The sequence below is a fragment of the Lissotriton vulgaris genome, unplaced genomic scaffold (assembly GCF_964263255.1).
Source record: "Lissotriton vulgaris unplaced genomic scaffold, aLisVul1.2 SCAFFOLD_1248, whole genome shotgun sequence".
Lineage (NCBI taxonomy): Eukaryota > Metazoa > Chordata > Amphibia > Caudata > Salamandridae > Lissotriton > Lissotriton vulgaris.
The window spans coordinates 118,307-140,735 of NW_028244393.1; the positions used below are offsets into that span (position 1 = coordinate 118,307).

The 22,429-nt window shown below is 45.9% G+C and overlaps 1 protein-coding gene across 1 annotated transcript in view; it reads right to left on the reverse strand.

The window, feature by feature from the left end:
- Window positions 1-22,429, reverse strand: part of ADGRA2 (adhesion G protein-coupled receptor A2) — a 451,371-nt gene that overhangs the window by 18,762 nt on the left and 410,180 nt on the right. The window contains exons 15-16 of the mRNA XM_086948811.1: window positions 13,196-13,323; window positions 9,925-10,048 (exon numbers count right to left, since the gene is read on the reverse strand). Coding sequence (XP_086804937.1) covers window positions 9,925-10,048; window positions 13,196-13,323 — 252 coding nt within the window. The remainder of the gene's footprint in view (window positions 1-9,924; window positions 10,049-13,195; window positions 13,324-22,429) is intronic.

Genomic DNA, 22,429 nt, shown 5'->3' on the forward strand with positions numbered 1-22,429 from the left:
GCTGCATGTGTGTCATATCATCTAGGCCTGGGCAAAATGTCAGTTACGCAGGAATCATTTGCATAATATGTGGCATTTCGTGTTATGCTATTTATGCAAAATTTGGTAAAATGACACCATTATGCCACATGGTGTAACTGGTAGTCGCTCGGGTCAAACAATTCTGTCGCTGAGCCCCAGAACTATGGGGCATATTATCAAGGGGGTTTATCTCCGCTTTTTTGGCTTTAAAAGCCAAGAAAGCGGAGATAAAATTATCTCCCTATTACCAAGCTGTCGCTAACACCAGTTAGCGACAGCTAGTAGGAGATAGCGACCATCTTGGGCCCCACTTTGCATGTCAGTGATATTTATCACTAATGAGATGCAAAGTGGGCGTGCCAAGATGTTAGAGACTGAAAACAGTCGCTAACATCGCTATCTCCTATTACCAACTTTTGGAGATATTCGCGCTAAGCGGGAATATCTCCAAAAGCTAACACCTGCCCTGAGCAGTTCTTAGCCATGTTATCCAATGGGAGGTGGATAACACGGCTAAGAGCATTTGCTCGATAATGCATGAATATCGCTGACTTTTCAGCGATATTCATGCATTTCGGCCGTTTTTTATCGCATTGGCGATAAACCTTGTTAATAGCAAGGTTTATCTGCGATAAAAATCGCCGATTTGCGGCGATAATGTTTGTCTCTAAACAAGTTAGAGACAAAAATTATCGCTAGTTGTTGGTAATATGCCCCTTTGTGAACTATCAGTTTTTTCTCACACAGTAGAGGGGAGAGGGTCAAACAGCTACTCTACCACCCGAACACCCGTAAGTCCCTATAATACACACGTAAAGGGGTGGAGAGGACAAAACCACAGATAATGAAATTTTACAAACAGTGACAAACTCATATCAAGGTAAGGAGTTTTCATAGGGGACCGGGACTGATAGACGTCCTGATGAAGACCAATGTGACCTACTGATTGGGGGCATGCTTAGGTCGAAACATGTTGACTCCAGCAGTTTAGGAGGGGTGTTATAGGTTCCTAAATTTCCTTCCTTAACACCACCATCCGTTATTTAATTGTAATCCTGACCTTGGAACCAACGAATAAAGGGATATCTGGTATCCATGAGCCAGTTTTAAACTAGCTTTTTTGACTGCATTTTTAGGTCTCGCCTGTCGATGCGCATGCGCATCGAGCAAGGCGAGAGTATTGGGACTTATCCGCTCTTTATTCACACTGCAAGGAATCGTGGCGATTCCTTGCAGTGCCCGTGACTTTTAAGCTCAATGCGCATGCGCATTGAGCTTAAAAGCGCGTGCACGTCCGTCTTTGTTTACCCGCTCCGCCCCCTCCCCTTCCCGCCGTCTCGCATTTCCCCTGTCGCACTTCTCCTCCCCCCTCCCCTCTCTTCCCTCCGTCTTGTTTATTGTACCCGCTCCGCCCCCTCCCCTTCCCGCCGTGTCGCATTTCTCCTCCCCCTCCCCTCTCTTCCCTCCGTCTTGTATGCCACTCGCAACGCTCCCTGTTGCTGTCTCACACAGATCCGACATTAGTTCATGTTAACTTTGTATGTGGTCATCGATTCTTTAGGATGTTAAAGTTCACAAACTGTTCTCCTGCTTGCAATTGACAATGTACATAACATGTACTGTATTGCGCAAAACACATCCTGCTGACAAATTAGTTAATCCCTAAGCTATAACACGCAATTCTCTGGACTACAAGTTAATTTCAACAGGTATGCTCGAGAAAACCTCCAGTTCCAGGTTTTAAACTCAGCGCCATACACAGGTTAGAACGTGCATGCTAGCACGTTGGTCACGCCACGCAGTATTTAAACAGGACCTCACACGCGGCACTTCACGCATCACCAGCCACATCAAGAAGGAGATAGACCCTTGCAGCTCTGCTCGAAAGTAAGTCTGTCCCACTTTTGCTCTCGCTAGACGGCAGAAATCACCATTTTAAACACACTTCTCCTCCCCCCTCCCCTCTCTTCCCTCCGTCTTGTTTATTGTACCCGCTCCGCCCCCTCCCCTTCCCGCCGTGTCGCATTTCTCCTCCCCCTCCCCTCTCTTCCCTCCGTCTTGTATGCCACTCGCAACGCTCCCTGTTGCTGTCTCACACAGATCCGACATTAGTTCATGTTAACTTTGTATGTGGTCATCGATTCTTTAGGATGTTAAAGTTCACAAACTGTTCTCCTGCTTGCAATTGACTATGTACATAACATGTACTGTATTGCGCAAAACACATCCTGCTGACAAATTAGTTAATCCCTAAGCTATAACACGCAATTCTCTGGACTACAAGTTAATTTCAACAGGTATGCTCGAGAAAACCTCCAGTTCCAGGTTTTAAACTCAGCGCCATACACAGGTTAGAACGTGCATGCTAGCACGTTGGCCACGCCACGCAGTATTTAAACAGGACCTCACACGCGGCACATCACGCATCACCAGCCACATCAAGAAGGAGATAGACCCTTGCAGCTCTGCTCGAAAGTAAGTCTGCCCCACTTTTGCTCTCGCTAGACGGCAGAAATCACCATTTTAAACAAGACACCTTACCGGCACAAGTCCACGAAAGACCCGTATTAACCGCTCACGGTTTGTTTAACTGATTGCACCCAATGTTTATGAGGATAACAATTACCGTTGGTCCTCTCTTTAGACACTTCCTGAATCACGCTAGGTAAAAAGAACTCCGCCCGCGCCTACTATAATGACGCTTATTCTGCATGTTTATTGTTTCAACGAGTGGCACATATGGCCGACCAACTGGTCTGCCACTCACACTAAGTTCCTTTGCCCACAATACCTTTCACTTGACTCGGCTGTCCATGACATATCGGGCAGAGACATTAATTACCGTTCACTCTCGCAAAATCCCATGTGTCAAAGGCACTTGACCCCCTAGCTGCACAAGTGGGTTTTAACATCCTCATTTAAACGCCTCTTAGAGTACCACCACGAATAGATTGCCCCCTATGTTTTAACAGTGCATGATCAATCCCTAGTGCATTATGAGCCTCCTGAGACATTCTGATGTTAGGTTTTCCTATTCTTTATCCCCGCAGGTAATCGCTTTCGCTGCACTTAACCCCCACCCCCCCATTTGCAGCAGCCCTACTGTCCTGTACCTGTACTCACAGTGCAAGCACCCAGTGCAGCCCAATCCAGACTTGCAGCAGCCGTACTGCCGCTGTACTCGTACTCACACTGAGATCAAGCAGTGCATCTTCTTAATCCCTACTTGCACAACTCCCTACTTTTTCATTACCAGGACACCAAGCAGTTGTCCAGCCTTGCAACCTGACCTGCAGCGCCCCCTTATGTCCCAGTACCGAATTGATCAATTGTAGCGCTTTTACACTTTACGATTTACAAAAAGGGGGTGGTGATGAACAGAGTGTCTGAGTTAAACAGACCACTCTTACCCAGTCCAAAGATCAGGGCTTGATCCATCACCGTTATTTATCTCACTGCCCCATCCCAGCTCAGAACCTGGCTATATGCAAATCAGTCTGTCCCTGGCCCAGTGCATCATGGGAACAGGGCAGACTAAACTACCAAGCCAATTCTTCACCAGAAAGGAGACAAGCTACCGGGGACCGGTTTCTGGCATTTCAGCCTTCTTCGGCCCGGCTTGCTTGAATCCTGATGGAGCAGTGAGAAAGGGACTCATGTCTGAGTATACCCTGCCACACCTATAGTGGCCAAAAACGATTTACAAAAAGGGGGTGGTGATGAACAGAGTGTCTGAGTTAAACAGACCACTCTTACCCAGTCCAAAGATCAGGGCTTGATCCATCACCGTTATTTATCTCACTGCCCCATCCCAGCTCAGAACCTGGCTATATGCAAATCAGTCTGTCCCTGGCCCAGTGCATCATGGGAACAGGGCAGACTAAACTACCAAGCCAATTCTTCACCAGAAAGGAGACAAGCTACCGGGGACCGGTTTCTGGCATTTCAGCCTTCTTCGGCCCGGCTTGCTTGAATCCTGATGGAGCAGTGAGAAAGGGACTCATGTCTGAGTATACCCTGCCACACCTATAGTGGCCAAAAACGATTTACAAAAAGGGGGTGGTGATGAACAGAGTGTCTGAGTTAAACAGACCACTCTTACCCAGTCCAAAGATCAGGGCTTGATCCATCACCGTTATTTATCTCACTGCCCCATCCCAGCTCAGAACCTGGCTATATGCAAATCAGTCTGTCCCTGGCCCAGTGCATCATGGCAACAGGGCAGACTAAACTACCAAGCCAATTCTTCACCAGAAAGGAGACAAGCTACCGGGGACCGGTTTCTGGCATTTCAGCCTTCTTCGGCCCGGCTTGCTTGAATCCTGATGGAGCAGTGAGAAAGGGACTCATGTCTGAGTATACCCTGCCACACCTATAGTGGCCAAAAACGATTTACAAAAAGGGGGTGGTGATGAACAGAGTGTCTGAGTTAAACAGACCACTCTTACCCAGTCCAAAGATCAGGGCTTGATCCATCACCGTTATTTATCTCACTGCCCCATCCCAGCTCAGAACCTGGCTATATGCAAATCAGTCTGTCCCTGGCCCAGTGCATCATGGGAACAGGGCAGACTAAACTACCAAGCCAATTCTTCACCAGAAAGGAGACAAGCTACCGGGGACCGGTTTCTGGCATTTCAGCCTTCTTCGGCCCGGCTTGCTTGAATCCTGATGGAGCAGTGAGAAAGGGACTCATGTCTGAGTATACCCTGCCACACCTATAGTGGCCAAAAACGATTTACAAAAAGGGGGTGGTGATGAACAGAGTGTCTGAGTTAAACAGACCACTCTTACCCAGTCCAAAGATCAGGGCTTGATCCATCACCGTTATTTATCTCACTGCCCCATCCCAGCTCAGAACCTGGCTATATGCAAATCAGTCTGTCCCTGGCCCAGTGCATAAGCTTTCTGCTTAATTCAGAGACTCTGTCCCTCACCACCCCTTGTTGTAAATATTTTTGTCCACCCTAAGCGTGAAAGGGTATTCTCAGATGTGAGACCCTTGCTCATTGCAACATCAGGATTCAAGCAAACCGGGCCGAAGACGGCTGTAATGCCAGAAACCGGTCCCCGGGAGCTTGTTTCCTTCCCAGTGTAAGAATTGGCTTTTGTAGTTTGGTTTGCCCTGTTCCCATCATGCACTGGGACAGGAACAGACTAATTTGCATACAGCCAGGTTCTGAAACTGGGATGGTGCAGTGAGCTAAAAAACGGTGTTGGATCTAGCCCTGATCTCTTGACTGGGTAAGAGCTTTCTGCTTAATTCAGAGACTCTGTCCCTCACCACCCCTTGTTGTAAATATTTTTGTCCACCCTAAGCGTGGAAGGGTATTCTCAGATGTGAGACCCTTGCTCATTGCACCATCAGGATTCAAGCAAACCGGGCCGAAGACGGCTGTAATGCCAGAAACCGGTCCCCGGGAGCTTGTTTCCTTCCCAGTGTAAGAATTGGCTTTTGTAGTTTGGTTTGCCCTGTTCCCATCATGCACTGGGACAGGAACAGACTAATTTGCATACAGCCAGGTTCTGAAACTGGGATGGTGCAGTGAGCTAAAAAACGGTGTTGGATCTAGCCCTGATCTCTTGACTGGGTAAGAGCTTTCTGCTTAATTCAGAGACTCTGTCCCTCACCACCCCTTGTTGTAAATATTTTTGTCCACCCTAAGCGTGGAAGGGTATTCTCAGATGTGAGACCCTTGCTCATTGCACCATCAGGATTCAAGCAAACCGGGCCGAAGACGGCTGTAATGCCAGAAACCGGTCCCCGGGAGCTTGTTTCCTTCCCAGTGTAAGAATTGGCTTTTGTAGTTTGGTTTGCCCTGTTCCCATCATGCACTGGGACAGGAACAGACTAATTTGCATACAGCCAGGTTCTGAAACTGGGATGGTGCAGTGAGCTAAAAAACGGTGTTGGATCTAGCCCTGATCTCTTGACTGGGTAAGAGCTTTCTGCTTAATTCAGAGACTCTGTCCCTCACCACCCCTTGTTGTAAATATTTTTGTCCACCCTAAGCGTGGAAGGGTATTCTCAGATGTGAGACCCTTGCTCATTGCACCATCAGGATTCAAGCAAACCGGGCCGAAGACGGCTGTAATGCCAGAAACCGGTCCCCGGGAGCTTGTTTCCTTCCCAGTGTAAGAATTGGCTTTTGTAGTTTGGTTTGCCCTGTTCCCATCATGCACTGGGACAGGAACAGACTAATTTGCATACAGCCAGGTTCTGAAACTGGGATGGTGCAGTGAGCTAAAAAACGGTGTTGGATCTAGCCCTGATCTCTTGACTGGGTAAGAGCTTTCTGCTTAATTCAGAGACTCTGTCCCTCACCACCCCTTGTTGTAAATATTTTTGTCCACCCTAAGCGTGGAAGGGTATTCTCAGATGTGAGACCCTTGCTCATTGCACCATCAGGATTCAAGCAAACCGGGCCGAAGACGGCTGTAATGCCAGAAACCGGTCCCCGGGAGCTTGTTTCCTTCCCAGTGTAAGAATTGGCTTTTGTAGTTTGGTTTGCCCTGTTCCCATCATGCACTGGGACAGGAACAGACTAATTTGCATACAGCCAGGTTCTGAAACTGGGATGGTGCAGTGAGCTAAAAAACGGTGTTGGATCTAGCCCTGATCTCTTGACTGGGTAAGAGCTTTCTGCTTAATTCAGAGACTCTGTCCCTCACCACCCCTTGTTGTAAATATTTACACTTTACGAGGCCCAAAGCGCTTTAAGGTAGAAGAGTAAGAGGTTACTCTGTTTTTTGTCTACGGATGCGCGCCTTCACATCCTCACCCCCTCATCCTCACACACCCTCACTCACCCTCACCCTCACCCTCACTCACCCTCACCCTCACTCACCCTCACCCACACTCACCCTCACTCACCCTCAACGCCTCACCCTCACTCACCCTCAACCCCTCACTCACCCTCAACCCCTCACCCTCACTCACCCTCACTCACCCTCACTTACCCTCAACCCTTCACCCTCAACCCCTCACTCACCCTCACTCTCACTCACCCTCACTCACCCTCAACCCCTCAGCATCACCCTCACTCACCCTCACCCTCACTCACCCTCAACCCCTCACCTACCCTCACCCTCAACCCCTCACCCTCACCCTCACTCACCCTCAACACCTCACTCGCCCTCACCCTCACTCACCCTCAACACCTCAACCTCAACCCCTCACCCTCACTCACCCTCACCCACCCTCACTCACCCTCAACCCCTCACCCTCACTCACCCTCACTAACCCTCAACCCCTCACCCTCACCCACCCTCAACCCCTCACCCTAACTCACACTCACCCTCACTCACCCTCACCCTCACTCACCCTCACTCACCCTCACCCTCACTCACCCTCAACCCCTCACCCTCACACTGTGCAATAGGTCTCGGAGCATTTGAGTTAGAGCTTTTAGAAATGTTTATGGCTTTTTTTTTATTCTTTAGCATTGGCTACAGGAAACAAAAATGCTAAAGATTTACAAAAAAACCCATAAACAATTCTAAAAGCACTAACTCTAATGCTGCGAGACCTATTGCATTTCCAATGCTTGTTTGTCTTATCACTGTACCCAGTCTTGTACTGACACTTCTTGGCTTGTACACTGTTTGTCACGTCTAGTGTTTGTGATTCTTTTTACGTTATATGTTCCCCCTCCCTATGCTCCGCTCTGCGCGTGGTTAAGCCAGGGCGTTGTAGCAGACCCGATGATGAAGCATGTCACACACATTTGTGTGTGAGTGAGGGCAGTTTTTTGAACATATGAGTTTGTCACTGTTTGTAAAACTATTAGTGTTCACAACACTTTTTTTACTTTTGTGTTTTTTTTAGTATGAAGTACGTCCTTGTATTAATTTGGGCATGAGGACACTCTTTGGACAAAAGAAATTACTAAATTGCATTTTTTTTTGTTGCAGGATTTTTCCGAAATTTCACATAATCTTGCACAAGAAAATTACGTGAGTTACGCACACCTGTAATAATATCTTTATGGCTGTCCTTTTCCAATTTATTTTCCACCGATCCACCAACATTAGCACAAACTAGCACCCATTTCCGCAGGATGCAGTGAGATGGCTAGGACCGAATGATCGTGAAGTCCCATCTTTTCTTGCTAGGCAGGTTTGATGCCCATTGTGGGCACCGTGGGAGGCTAGCATTGCTGCAAAATCAGTTTACTCTCAATCAATATTCAATGAACATTATTAAAGTTGTGCGTGCTTCTAGGGGCACACATTGGTATTCTAGAAGGTGCCCTGTTGAATACCGTTATGTGATAATGAACAGAGGCATGCATTGAAATGTAAGTGTTATTTACATAGAGGGATGGGCCTAAAGAAGTAAGCGGCTTTTTTGCTAGTGTAGATTCTCACATTAAAGAAACCAAGGGGCATATGTACAAGGAGTTAACACCACCAGAACATCACTCTTTTTGACGTTCTAGTTGCGCTAACTCCTTTGCCTTCTTTACAAGGCAGTGTTAAGCCACAAAAAATGACTTAACGCCGCCTTGTAAATAATGCCCCTATTCTTGCTGCACTTAGCGTTAATGGGGCGGGCAATGGGTGTTGCAGTGGACATTCCTCCGCAACACCTGTTGCTTTTTGACGCTGCCCCATATTTACAAGGTATGGGGCAGTGCCAAAAATAAGATCAGGAAATACTTAGTCCTAAACAGGCGATAACGAGGATATATTTGTATTTCTCCTCGTATATTGCACTTTCCACGTGTGCTCCAGAAGCAGCACACATGAATAGAGCAAATCGCCTTTACAGATTGTTTATGTGCGGGAAAGTGTCCCTTCCGGCACATAAACAAGCACCCCTGCAGCACAGGCACCCTGGAAATTGCCACTAGGGATTCTGCGATGGAGCTAGGCAGCTTTCTTAGCGCCAGCGCTAGGGGACATGCAGAGGGTGGGCTATATTTTGGAAATATGGTGCATCCCTGCATTTTAAAACTGTCAGAGAGTGGCGTTACCAAATTTGGACTAACACTGCACTCCGTCAGTTTATTGTAAATATTCCCCCAAGAGCTCTTTGAGATGCACTGTATGTACGCCGGCTGGAAGATAAGACAAATGAAGAACACTTCTCATGGGCCACTTTGGTGGAGCCATCAAAGGTCCCTTGTCCTGCCTCTCAGCATGGCGGTGTCCCTGCCCCCTTCCAAAATAAGAACAGATGTTCATATGTTGGGTCACTGGGAATGTGGCTGGACCATAAGCACAACATGTAACTCGTCCCTTGAATGTCTGGGGCAGGGTCTTAGCACCCCACAAGGATATGTGTAGTACTGGACCTAACCACCTTTGTGGCTGCCTTGATGTTATTCTGGGGTGAGGGGACAACCACGGAGACCCTCACGGGCTGATATGTTCTTACAGCTGAGGAGCCACAGGGTGCTTCAGCACTGTCTTCTCCAATACTGTGCACTGTGTCTGGGAGCCACCATGCACCGGAAAGTACATTTATTGATCCGCATGCCACATGGTGCACGCCATTCTGGAACATGACACCAAGTCATCACACTCAAGTCTCAGATGCATCTTGAAAGGTATCAATATCGATTATTGTTTTCAAGAAAATACAGACTGAAAGAGTACATTTAGGATTTTCCATAATGTCCCTGGATGGCCTGGAGATTGTGATACATACACTACCTGAGACCATATATCAACTGCCTCTGCACCTGCCCATTCAAAGGCAAAGGCCTCTATGAAAAGAGCAGTTGTTCCCCATAGGCTAGTTAGTCTTAAGACCACCACATACAAACACTCTTGCTGTCACTTAATGAGGTGTTTAGAATGGTGTGCTGTCCAGCTAGGGCTGATGTCTCTGAGGCACCAAAGTGATGCGGTGAAGATGCTTGAGGCTGGGCAATCGCAGCTACGGACGGTACTTACTGCTTGGCAGACAGCCAGGTAGTTGGTGAGAGTAATTCCCCCAGCGAACACTGCAGACGTCATGGCGATGTGGAAGCAGAGGTTGAGGACCATGTGCCAGCCTTTCCGCGAAATGTGGATGGTGCTAGAAAGAGAAAAAGATGTTTAGCATATCATGAGGACGAATTTGTGCTGTCCGGAGGATGCCAGTACTGTGTGGGGATCTATTACTTAGGAGGAATCTTAAGCAGAATAAGAATAGAGGGGCATATTACCAAGCATGAGCGAAAAATATCGCTCAGCTTGGTTAGTGTCCGAAATATTATCGCCGATTTTTATCGCTTAGGAGCCTTGATATTATCAAGGTTTATTTCCTAAGCGATAAAAATCAGCCGAAATGCATGAATATCGCTGTAAAGTCAGCGATATTCATGCATTATCCAGCAAATGCTCTTAGCCATGTTATCCACCTACCATTGGATAACATGGCTAAGAACTTCTCAGGGGCAGGTGTTAGCTTTTGGAGATATTCGCGCTTAGCGCGAATATCTCCAAAAGTTGGTAATAGGAGATAGCGATGCTAGCAACTGTTTCCAGTCGCTAACATCTTGGCACACCCACTTTGCATTTCATTAGTGATAAATATCACTGACTTGCAAAGCGGGGCCCAAGATGGTCGCTATCTCCTACTAGCTGTCGCTAACTGGTGTTAGCGACAGCTAGGTAATAGGGAGATAAAATTATCTCCACTTTCTTGGCTTTTAAAGCCAAAAAAGCGGATAAAACCCCTTGATAATAACAGAGTGAGTTCCACCCAATTGAGGTGCTCCTGTGCACACACCATAAGAGGTGAAACCAGAGGTAGAGGTCCCATTCAGAGGGCTGGATGGCTCAACATGGAGCAGCCAATCACAAGTCAGGGTTTGTGCATAGGAGGCTGGTTCCATCTGAGACATAGTGGCATTTTAGATACATGACCCTGACAGAAAATGTCAATTTTTTCCCTGTATGCTAGTACACTAAAGGGAGACAACCAAGGGCCCTTGAATAGATACAAAACAACAGACTCTTGTATGTGCTCACACTAATGAAGAGAAGATATAATGACTGGAAATTGCACAACAACATAGGTGAAGAGACTGGAAGAGTACGGAGAAAGTGAAGAAAATGTATTTGGGTGAACTGAAACCGACTTGAGGTGAAGGGAGCAGCTGATGTTCCCGGAAGTACTGTAGTGCGGACATTGAATGGTTCCAAATGGTGGAATTGCCCCAGATGTTTCCAATGCTGGCACTGCAGAATGTTCCTAAAGGATTGTAGCAGCAATCCACAGTTTCCACTAGGAGCAGACACAAAGTTGTGGTCTGAAAACTCTGTGTGAATCTCAAAGGTAAGCTTCTAATAGGTTGTGAATGGCCATGAGGAGAGGGTGAATGGGAAATCCAGATTCCTATGAGATTAAATGGAAGGGTTATTAATAGTAGCACCTTTCTGGGGTATACACTTAACTGCATGAAGAAACACAATAACCGAGGGACAGCCTTGCCTATGAGCAAATAAACCAAACGATTTCCAGCAGTAATTGATATGTACCAGTGGTTGCAGGGGGTGGATACCGGTATCATTATGGGAATTAGAGCTGGATTGTCATCATCCGACTTTAAGCCAGAGAAAAAGAGAGAAAATGTAGAAAAGATAGAAAATAAGAGGGAGAAGAAACATATGAAAACAGCGATGCCAAGACAAAGAAGGGATGTGAAAGAATCTGCAAGAGTGGGACAAAGAGACAGGGTGTACTGGGTGATGGAAGAAAGAGGCAGGGACTGGAGTCAAGCCTAGTCAGACAGTTGTGTTCTGGAAGCCCAGCATTCAGCATTGCTGACTGTAGGCTCCTAAGGAAACTTTGGACCCCTGGACTTACTGTTTATTTATTTATTTTGTTATTTATTTGTGAAAATTAAACACCGACTTCTAGACACACTCGTGCCTGTGAATGTTCCCACTTTGTTTTCATATTGGCCAGAGAGACTTTTGAAAGTCACTGGAGAAGGCTGAGCATTTACAGGCACATTCATCAATATTGCATTTTGCAATTCCTTAATAGCGAAAAATAAGGAATCGCAATTAAGAAATTGCAAAATGCAATGCATCAAGAAATTGCTAAAAAAAATGCAATTTCTTAATATTCCTCAATTGCGACTCGCAAATTGCGAGTCGCAATTAAGGAATACCTCCCCATTCATTCATATGGGCCTAGAGACCCATAGGAATGAATGGGAAGACATTCTCAATTTGCGATTCGCAATTAGCGAATCGCAAATTGAGAATGCGATTTCAAGGGTGCAGGGGTATCCAAAGGACACCCTGTTGCACCCCTGAAATCAATCTGTGCACATATGTTGTGCACACACATGCCCTTAGGGCATGTGTGTGCACAACATGAAACTTTGAAAAATGCACAAAAGTGCATTTTTCAAAGTTTTCGCAAATTACCATGAGGTTCAACCTCATGGTAATTTGCTCCCCCTAATTGCGAAATCGCATTTTTAAAAGTTTCATGCATTGCCTTTAAGGAATCGCAAAATGCGATTCCTTAAATGCAATCGAAATTTGAGAATTCGCAAATATTTGCGAATTCTCAAATTGTGAGGGCCTTCACCCTTCATGCATTCCAAAAGCAGACTTTGCGATCGCAAACGGCTGATTTTTGCGATTCGCACTGTTTGCTATCGCAAAATCCTTTGATGCATGTACCTGTTAGTCTTATTGATACAGAGAACATGGTCTGGTATGTCCCAGCATTTCTTTCTTTATCTTTTGAGCACTAATTTGTTTGAGCCACTAAAAGAAGAGTGGTGTCTATAAATACTATTCCACGTGTGAAGCAACTAATTTTCTCTGTTTAATTTTGGTTGGTGATTTGTAAGCTTTCTCCGATACTACCAGGGAAGGACAAGTGACACTGTCTGAGGTGTTGGCTCTGCTTAAATGCTAGTTCACACCCCCTTTACACAAGGGAGTGGTGATGGGAGTTCTGTTTTGTAAGTGGTAGAGGGAAGGCAGAGTGGTGCTTGCAATGTATTTGCCAGGCCCCCTAATCCCAGAGGTTTTAAAACTTGGAATTTGAAAATCACCATGACTAACCTTGTGAAGTCACCTCCCTCTGCACTCTGCCTTAATGGGTGCACTTTCAGAATAGAATGCCACCGGGCCATTCAGGTTTACACATGCCTTCTGGTATGTCAAGGTGCCTTGGTAAAAACATCGCAGGCATGTGGCCTGAAAGCCTTACCTGTGTTTGACGATATATGAGATTATGGTGGCAAATAAGCAGAGCAGCAGTATGGCTGTGCAAGTGTAGATAACAGTGTGTGGCAACTCGGCACTGCAGTGGGTCACATTGGAGAAGCTGTTCAGTTCCTGTAGATCAGAATAAAGTTGAAGTCAGTAGGGTATAGAGTGGTAATAACAAGACGCTATATGGTAAGTAAAGTACGCTTTAATGCGAGCCCTCTCAACAAGGTCACACTGCCTTCAATGAAAATACAGATTGACTAACAGAACTGAGCAACAGGATAGTACAAAAATACAAATCCAGGGCCTCATTTATGAGCATGTTTGCGCCGCTGGAACATCACATTTTTTGACGTTCCAGTGGTGTAATGTGTCCCGGCATATTTACAAGGCTACATAAAGCCACTTTACTTGGCTTTTCATTGCCTTTTAAATATGTGCCCCTATCATGCAGAACACTGCGTGAAAGGGGCATTCCATGGGTCTTGCACTGGGCGTTCCCACACAACACCCATGGAATCCGCAGTATTCCCAGATTTACAAGAAATCGTAAACCTGAGAAGGCATCAGAACCTAACGCCAATGTTTACATTTCTCCTCGTTTTTTCCTTTTTCTATGTGTGCTGCATTCTGAAAGAGGAAATCTCCTGTATAGATTGATTTTCTGGAGGAAGGTGTCCCTTCCTGCACAACATCAATCAGCCCCACAACGCAGGCACCCTTGTGCCATAGTGCAAGGGTTCCTCCGTTGGCGCATGGCAGCCCATTGGGCACCAGAGCAGGGGAAAAGGACAGGAATGCAACGTATCTCATAGATACGGTGCATTTCTGTCCTTTTTTTGACGCAGGGCAGTGCCGCAAGATTCCTTGCAGCTTTGCCCTGCATCAAAACCTCATTAATGAGAACCCCAGAATATTACAAAAGGCAATTTGTGGGATCAGCCACCCATAGAAACCATAGATCACAAAGTCGAACCAGAGATAAAAAATTAGGTACACAGACAAAATATCGAGATTTAAATTTCGAAATACAATTATATCGAAGTTTAAATATCGATGGGACATAATATAGAAGGTAAGTAATATCGACAGTCTTAATATCGATATTAGTATGATATCAGTAATTTCGAAGTTTGAAATATCGATGTCAATAATATCGAAATCAATAATTTCGATGTTACTAATATCGATTTTTAAATACATTTTGTGTATATTATAATGTATTTATTATGTAATTTTTAATGTAATTTAATTAAATATTGTCTTATAGTACTGTAGCGGGTTGTGGGTTTATAGGGGAATAGGGTGGGAAGTAATTTAATAATAATCAATTAATTAATATAATTTTGAACATATTTTTAATTAATAATTAATTGGTAATTAATTAATATTAATTAGTTGATTACATTAATTAAAGTAATTTTTTTATATATTTAATTTTTTATTGTTAATTAATTAATTGGGAAAAAAATATATTAATTATTAAATTTAATTAATTACAGCTAATGTGCTAATATATTTACTTTATTGTTATTGTTAATTAATAATTAATTGGTAATTAAATAATATTAATTAATTTTGGATAAAGGAGTATTTTTAGGGTTCAGGGTCAGTTTTGGGTTTTTGGGTAAAGGGGTATTTTTAGGGTTCAGGGTCAGTTTTGGGTTTTTGGGTAAAGGGGTATTTTTAGGGTTCAGGGTCAGTTTTGGGTTTTTGGGTAAAGGGGTATTTTTAGGGTTCAGGGTCAGTTTTCAGTTCTTGGGTAAAGGGGTATTTTTAGGGTTCAGGGTCAGTTTTCAGTTTTTGGGTAAAGGGGTATTTTTAGGGTTCAGGGTCAGTTTTCAGTTTTTGGGTAAAGGGGTATTTTTAGGGTTCAGGGTCAGTTTTGGGTTTTTGGGTAAAGGGGTATTTTTAGGGTTCAGGGTCAGTTTTGGGTTTTTGGGGTACAGTCGTACAGGGTAAAAATAAAATAAATTTAAATAAATCAATTAAATGAAATTAAAAAATATAAAATTACATTAAATTATTAAGTTTTTAATTTATTTTAAATGTATATGTATTAGTTTTAATTTTTTAATTATGTTTTAATATTTTTATTTAATATTTGTAACATTATATGTATTTTATAATTATTTTTACATTATTATTAATACATTTAAAAAAACGATATTTTTAATTTCGATATTTTTGTACTACGATATTAATTTTTCAATATTTTTGTACTTACCTTGTTAGGGATAGGATTCCTATATTTTTGACTTCGATATTTTTGTTCCGATATTTTTGTATTTCGATATTTTTGATTTCGATATTTTGTCAGACATTCAAAAAATTATAACAAATTCTTAACACTACACATTTTTCCCATTAAAAGAAATACAGGAAAGGACACTTTATACAAAAGAAAGTGTAGTAAAATTCATATTGGTTGCATGGTAAGATCTAGGGCCAAGTCCATACATAATGTTTATAATTTGCAGGTTAACAGATTACTCCTGTACTTTTCCTTAAATTATAGTCTTTCAGAATAATCATTCAGTGCATCATTACCACTCTGCAGTGTCCTCTGCCTCCACTCTTGTGTTAATACCACTGTCTTCCATCACATCCATAAGGTGCAAACGTATCCCAGGATAATTCGAATTTCCCTTTCACTGTCAATATTTTACTTTTGCTACTCTAGATTTACTCCACAATGCCCTACTTTCCAATCAAACAGCATTTATTGGTTTTTGCATCTGTGTATATGCCCATATAAATGTAAATAATCCTTTATTCTCCCAACAGAGATTCCTCAGGTATTCTACGAGAATACGGAATTTTTAAAAACGGTGCGATGAACATATCTTCCTCCGAATATGAACTACCAAAATATTCTGTAGGTAAGCATATCTAGATTTTATATTCTTAACTCTGCATGTATTTACCTTGATGATATAGACTACACAAGAACTACCAACGCTTGCCTCCAAGTATTAGGAACAAAGGCAGTATCAAACGAAATACTGACAGGATTGCCCTGTACAGAAGCAAGGCCCTCGCCGGCAAAGCGTAAAATCTGGACAGGGGTCAGAATGGGACAAAATCCAGTCCCTGGTAACCTTCTCATACGACCCCTTAATAAAAGTATTAAGACTGCCGAGCGAAAATTAACTAAATCAGGGGAACATAGATCCTGCAATTACTTAATAACTACAAGAACTACAACTAACAATAGCAGCGATCAACAGGACGATTCACTTAACCGATCACACTCTTCGAGACTTTATTTATGTGCAACATCCTTTTCGCTAGGAAAAGTTTTACATAGTCAAAAGACTTCTAAATTTATTTTAATCTTTGTGTAAAATTGTGAGTTTTTATCAACTGTGCAATAAACAAATTCAGTCCCTGGAATGGTTGGTCTCATTTGAAGGGAAGTAAGCTTAGTTAGGCCTTGGTATCATAAGTAGTTGTAAGTAAATATGTATAATTAATTGGTTGGATATTATATTACTGCTAATAGATCATAGAGTGGATTGCAATAGGGGCCCACAGGCTAGTATTGTCATTAAACTGCAATTTGCTTCACGTTTGTTTTCAAATGAATCCACTACATATAAAGAAGTTACTTTCCTGTAACATTACCTGGGAAACTGCTTTTTATTCGCATGAATTATATTCCCCTGCCTTCTGGCAGGAGAATGCAAACCATATAATATTATAACAGACCTAGGGAGAACAAATGGGTCACTAAGCAGTGGCAGTGGCCTTGTAGTTTTGAATCGGTTACATATTCAGGCGCAAGGCATTCTCTTCCATATGACAGCTTGGAGTGTTCTTTTATTACAGATCCAGGCAGCAAAGGAAGAAGGGGCATATTTACAAGTCCCTATCGCCACCACAACGTCACTTTTAGTGACGTGGTGGCGATAGGGGCTTTGCCTTATTTACAAGGCAGTGTTAAGCCACTTAAGGCTGCCTTGTAAATAAGGCCCCCTTTCATAATGTGTTTAGAGTGAAAGGGGAGCGCAATGGGTGTTGCGGTGGGCGTTCCACCGTAAAACCCATTGATTTTGAAGCTGCCCCCTATTAGCAAGGGTGGGGTAAATAGGAGGCAGAGCCAAAATTAAGACCAGGGAAAACCTGGTCTTACCCTGGCGAATCGAGGAGAAACGCTTTATTTCTCTTAGTTTTTGTTGTTTCCATGCATGCTGCCTTTTGCAGCACACATTGAAACGGCAAATAATCATTGATTGTTTATGTGCAGGAACGTGACCCTTCCTGCACATAAACAATAAAAAATTAAATGATGTTTTGCAACTTCTATGTGTGCTGAATTAAGCAGCACACATAGAAGTTTCAAGAACGCCATGAATGATTGTTTACACATAAACAATCATTTCCCCCAACCAGACACCCTTGCACTATGGTCCAAGGGTGCCTGCATTGGCAAAAGGCAGCTGAAGTCTATGCCAGAGCTAGGTGAAATGCAGGGGTGTGCCACATTCTTGTGAATATGGCGCATCCCTGAGTTTTCGGAATGGAAAAGCATGGCGTTAGTAATGTTTGCTTAACGTCACGCTTCTCCATTCTGTTGTAAATATGCCCAGAAATTGCTTACTCCTAATGCAAGCTTTGCAACTAAGCATCTACTATTGCTTGAGAGGCTTCAAAAAGGAAGTGTAATGTATATCAGTCAAAATGATGCAAAGGAAAGTTACTTTCCTGGGAATAGTTTTGCTACTAGATATCTTATATAGATTCAAGGATTTTACTCATTGAAGACACCTGACAAGAGAAGAAATGCGTTACTTACCTGTAACAGCAGTTATCCAGTATTGGTGTCTTTCATAGATTCACATGCCTGAATCATTCCCCGTCGCCGAGACGGGAGCCTCCGGTACATAAAAAAGTAATGTCCTAAGGACATACATAGAGAACATAGGCCGAAGGGCCTCCCCTTTGGGGCCTTTCCACATCCTTATGTAAAAAGGACCGAACTCTCATCGTTAGCCAATCAGCTCCGACCTCCTTCTAGAACCTTCCCGGGAGGAGCCTCCGTCCCTCAGATTTTCGTACGCACCCAGCTAGGGTGTCGCAATATAGACATAGAGGTACGTGAGTCCTTACCGGGGAGGCGGGAGGGTTGCATGTGAATCTATGAAAGACACCAATACTGGATAACTGCTGTTACAGGTAAGTAACACATTTCTTATCCAGTATTTGGGTGTCTTTCATAGATTCACATGCCTGAATCAGAGTAGCCAGCAGTTATACATGCATAGTGGTAAAGCACATTCTCACATCCAGCAGGTCTGCAGAAATTACAGACAATATGAGAGAAACATGGTAATATACAGTCATGCATACAGTAGAAAAACCATGAAGAATGTGCATACCTGGATGGCGGGACGAAGTAAGGCTCACCTTATTGGAATAGATGGCGTAGCACCGCTTGTCCCACTGCAGCATCCTTCTGCAGTTCGATGTCCAGGCAGTAATGCCTGGAAAAGGTGTGCGGGGACTTCCAGGTCGCCGCTCGGCAAATGTCTAAGACCGTCACTCCAGCGAAGAGCGCCGCCGATGCGGACATCGCCCTGGTGGAGTGGGCAGCCACTCGGTCCGTTAAAGGCCGTCCGGCCTGATCATGGCAAAACGCAATCGCTGACGAAATCCAGCGGGAGATGCTCTGTTTTGTAAGGGGCAAACCCATTCGCGGGTTGCTGTAGGCTACAAACAGTTGAGAAGACTTTCTGATATCTTTGGTTCTGTCCAAGTAGAATTTGAGACATCGTTTGAGGTCCAAGGAATGCAGCGCCCTTTCTGCCGCTGTGGAAGGGTTCGCAAAAAAGGACTTGAGGACAATTGGTTCGTTCAGATGAAAGTCTGAAGGCAATTTTGGTATGAATTTTGGGTTGGGCCTGAGCACCACTCGGTCGTGTCTGAATTGGAGATACGGTTCCTGAATGGACAGCGCCTGAAGTTCGCTGACTCTCCTGGCTGACGTCAGGGCGAGCAGGAGTGCCGTTTTCCAGGAGAGATGTTTGAGAGAGGCCCGGTGGATGGGCTCGAACGGGTGCTTCATGAGTTGGTTGAGCACCAAGTGCAACTGCCAGGTTGGAGGGACTTTCCGAGGCCTCGGAAAGGATCTGTAGAGTCCCTTCAGAAATTGTTTTATCAGCCGACTGGACCACAGTGAAGGCCCTGATGAGGTCCTGGTGAATCTAGAAATCGCAGCCAAATGAACCTTAATGGAGGCGTGAGCCAGTCCCGATTGAGCCAGGTGGAGGAGGTACGGTAGCAGCTGCACTGGGGTAACCCGTAGAGGATGTAAGCCCTGGCCCGAACACCACAAGCAGAACCTCTTCCACTTCAGCGAGTAGGTCTTATTCGTACTGCCCGCCCTCGCTTTGGCCAGAACGGCCCTGCAGTCCTGCGGGATCTCTAGGTCTCCGAACTCTCGGTGCTCAGGAGCCAGGCCGATAATTTGAGCGAACGGAGGTTCGGGTGGTGTACCTGGCCTCCGGACATCGTTAAGAGGTTCGGGTGTTGTCGCAGGTGAATCGGGGGCCTGATGGAGAGGCGAAGCAGATCCGAGAACCAGTGTTGTCTCGGCCAATACGGAGCAATCAGGATCAAGGTGCACGGCTCTGTCTTCATTTTCCGGAGGAGCCTCGGTATCATCGGGAACGGAGGAAAAGCGTACGCAAACACGCTGAACCAGCCGATGGAAAAGCATTTCCCAACGACCCCTGTTGGGGATGCCAGCTTGCGTAGCTTGGGCATTTGGCGTTCCCCGCCGTCGCGAAGAGATCGATCTTCGGGGCTCCCCATTGCGAGAAGATGTGGGCCACAGTGTCGTCGTTCAGCTCCCATTCGTGGGAGAGAGAGGTCTGCCTGCTGAGGGCGTCCGCGATGGTATTGTCCTTCCCGGGAACATACTCCGCCTTGAGTGATATTCCGTGCGCCACCAACCAGTTCCAGATTTTCTGCGATTCTCGTGAGAGAGAGAGAGATCGCGTTCCTCCTTGTTTGTTCAGGTAGTGCATCGTCGTGGTGTTGTCTGTTTTGACGAGCACTGGGGAAGTTCTGATTCGTGGCAAGAACGCTTGCAGAGCCAGAGACACTGCCCTCAGCTCCAAGAGGTTGATATGTAGTAGTTTCTCTTGGGCCTCCCATTTGCCGCTGACTCGAAGGTCTAATAGAACAGCGCCCCAGCCTTCCAGGGAGGCATCTGTCGTGATAACCAGAGGGGCCGGCGGCAGGAGGAACTGCAAGCCGGCCGTCAGGTGTTTCCGCCTTCTCCACCACAGAAGGGCCTTTGTGATGGCCGGTGTGATCCTGATAATGTCCTCGAACGAGCCGGAACTCTGTTTCCATTGCCTCGCCAGAGCTTCCTGCAGGGGACGCATGCGGAGCCTGCAGTGCGGTATGAGGAGAATGCAGGAGGACAACATCCCTAGCAGGGAGGTGAATGTCCTGACTTTGATGCGAGATTTCGTGGCCACAGCCGTGGCCAGAGACAGTATCTTGTCGGTCCTCTCCTCCGAGGGGAAGGCCTTTGCGCAGTCCGTGTCCAAGGTAGCCCCTAGGAAAGTAATCCTCGTTGATGGAGTAGTGCAGGATTTTTTTAGGTTGATCGTCAGACCCAGCTGCTGAAAAAGTGCGGTGCAGGCGTTGGAGGAAGCGGTCGCGCCTCCCGGAGAAGGTGCCTTTACCAGCCAGTCGTCCAGGTAGGGGAATACCTGGTGACCTCTTTGCCGCAGGAAGGCTGCCACCGGTGCCAAGCACTTCGTGAAGATACGTGGCGCGGACTTGAGGCCGAATGGCAAGACCTTGAACTGATAATGCCTGCCTGCTACCTCGAACCGCAGGAACCTCCTGTGCCTTGAGAGGATGGGGATATGGTAGTAGGCGTCCTGTAAGTCCAGGGAGATCATGGAATCTCCCCTCTCCAGCGTTCCCAGGATCTCTTGGATCGTCACCATCCGGAAGGATTGACTCCGAAGGAAGGCGTTGAGCGCCCGGAGGTCCAAGATTGGTCTCCACTTGTCTCCCTTTCCAAATTGAATTATCTGTAGTACCCACCGATCCGTAGTGATTTTTCGCCAATTGGGGAGGAAGTGGGTTAGTTTTCCTCCAATTTGAAAGGATTGAGACGGTGGTGGGACTGGCTGGAGTAAATGGTCACTGGCGGCCGCCAGCGCCCTTCTTGGCGGGTTTGCCTCTGAAGGAGGACCTCCCATAGGACGACTGTCGGTTCTGCTGCTTGTGCTGGGGCTGATTCCTGTTGCCGTAGGAGTAGGATGACCTGTTTTGGTAGGAACCTCTGTAGGAGTATTGACCTCTGGAGCGGCCACCCCGAAAGGACTGGTTCCGGGACTGTAGGGAGCCCAGCGCCCTCGCCGTGTCGGTATCCTTCTTAATGGCCTGCAGTGCTTCGTCGATCTTTTCCCCAAAAAGAAACTGACCATCGAATGGCATGTCTAGCACCTTCGATTGGACCTCCTGTCGGAAAGACGTTGCCTTGAGCCAGCCTTGGCGGCGGAGCACTGCGGCCCCGGCCAACTGACGGAATCCAGTCATGGCTGCGTCGATGGCGCAGTCGATGATCTCTGCAGCCGAGTTTTGTCCTTCTGCTAGGAGAGCTTTCACCTCGTCCTGGACCGTGTCTGGCAGGTCTTGCAGGTAGGGGGCAATGTCCTCCCATAGTTGGCGGTTGTAGCGCCCTAGCAGGGCGATGGAATTCGCCACCTTGATGGTCATGGCGGACGTGGTAGAGAACCGTTTGCCTATGGTGTCCAGTTTTCTGCCCTCCTTGTCCGGGGGGGCGGACAGTGGCGAGGATGGGTTGCGGGATTGTTTTTGGGCCGCCTGAGCCACCACCGACTCCGGTTTGGGGTGGCCGGTAAGGCAGGCTGGCGCCGTAAGCGGGGCCTTATACTTTTTGTCCAGGCGCGGAACTACCGCAGGCACTGAGGCAGGCGTAAGCATCAACTTCTTGCCTTGCTCCCACAGAAAGTCTATAACTGGAATAGACTTGCCCGATTTCTGGCTGTGCTCCTTGAAATCATGGAGGAAGCATTCTGTTTCCGTGGATTCCACCGCCATGTGAAACCTCTTAGCCGCCCTGTCCACTAGCTTATGGAAACCCCCAACGTCCGTCGCCTCTGTTTGGCGCGGTTGCGGGGATGCCGGGGTTGACGAATGCTGGGATGACGCAGCATCGGCCTCCTCGTCTCGCTGGTCC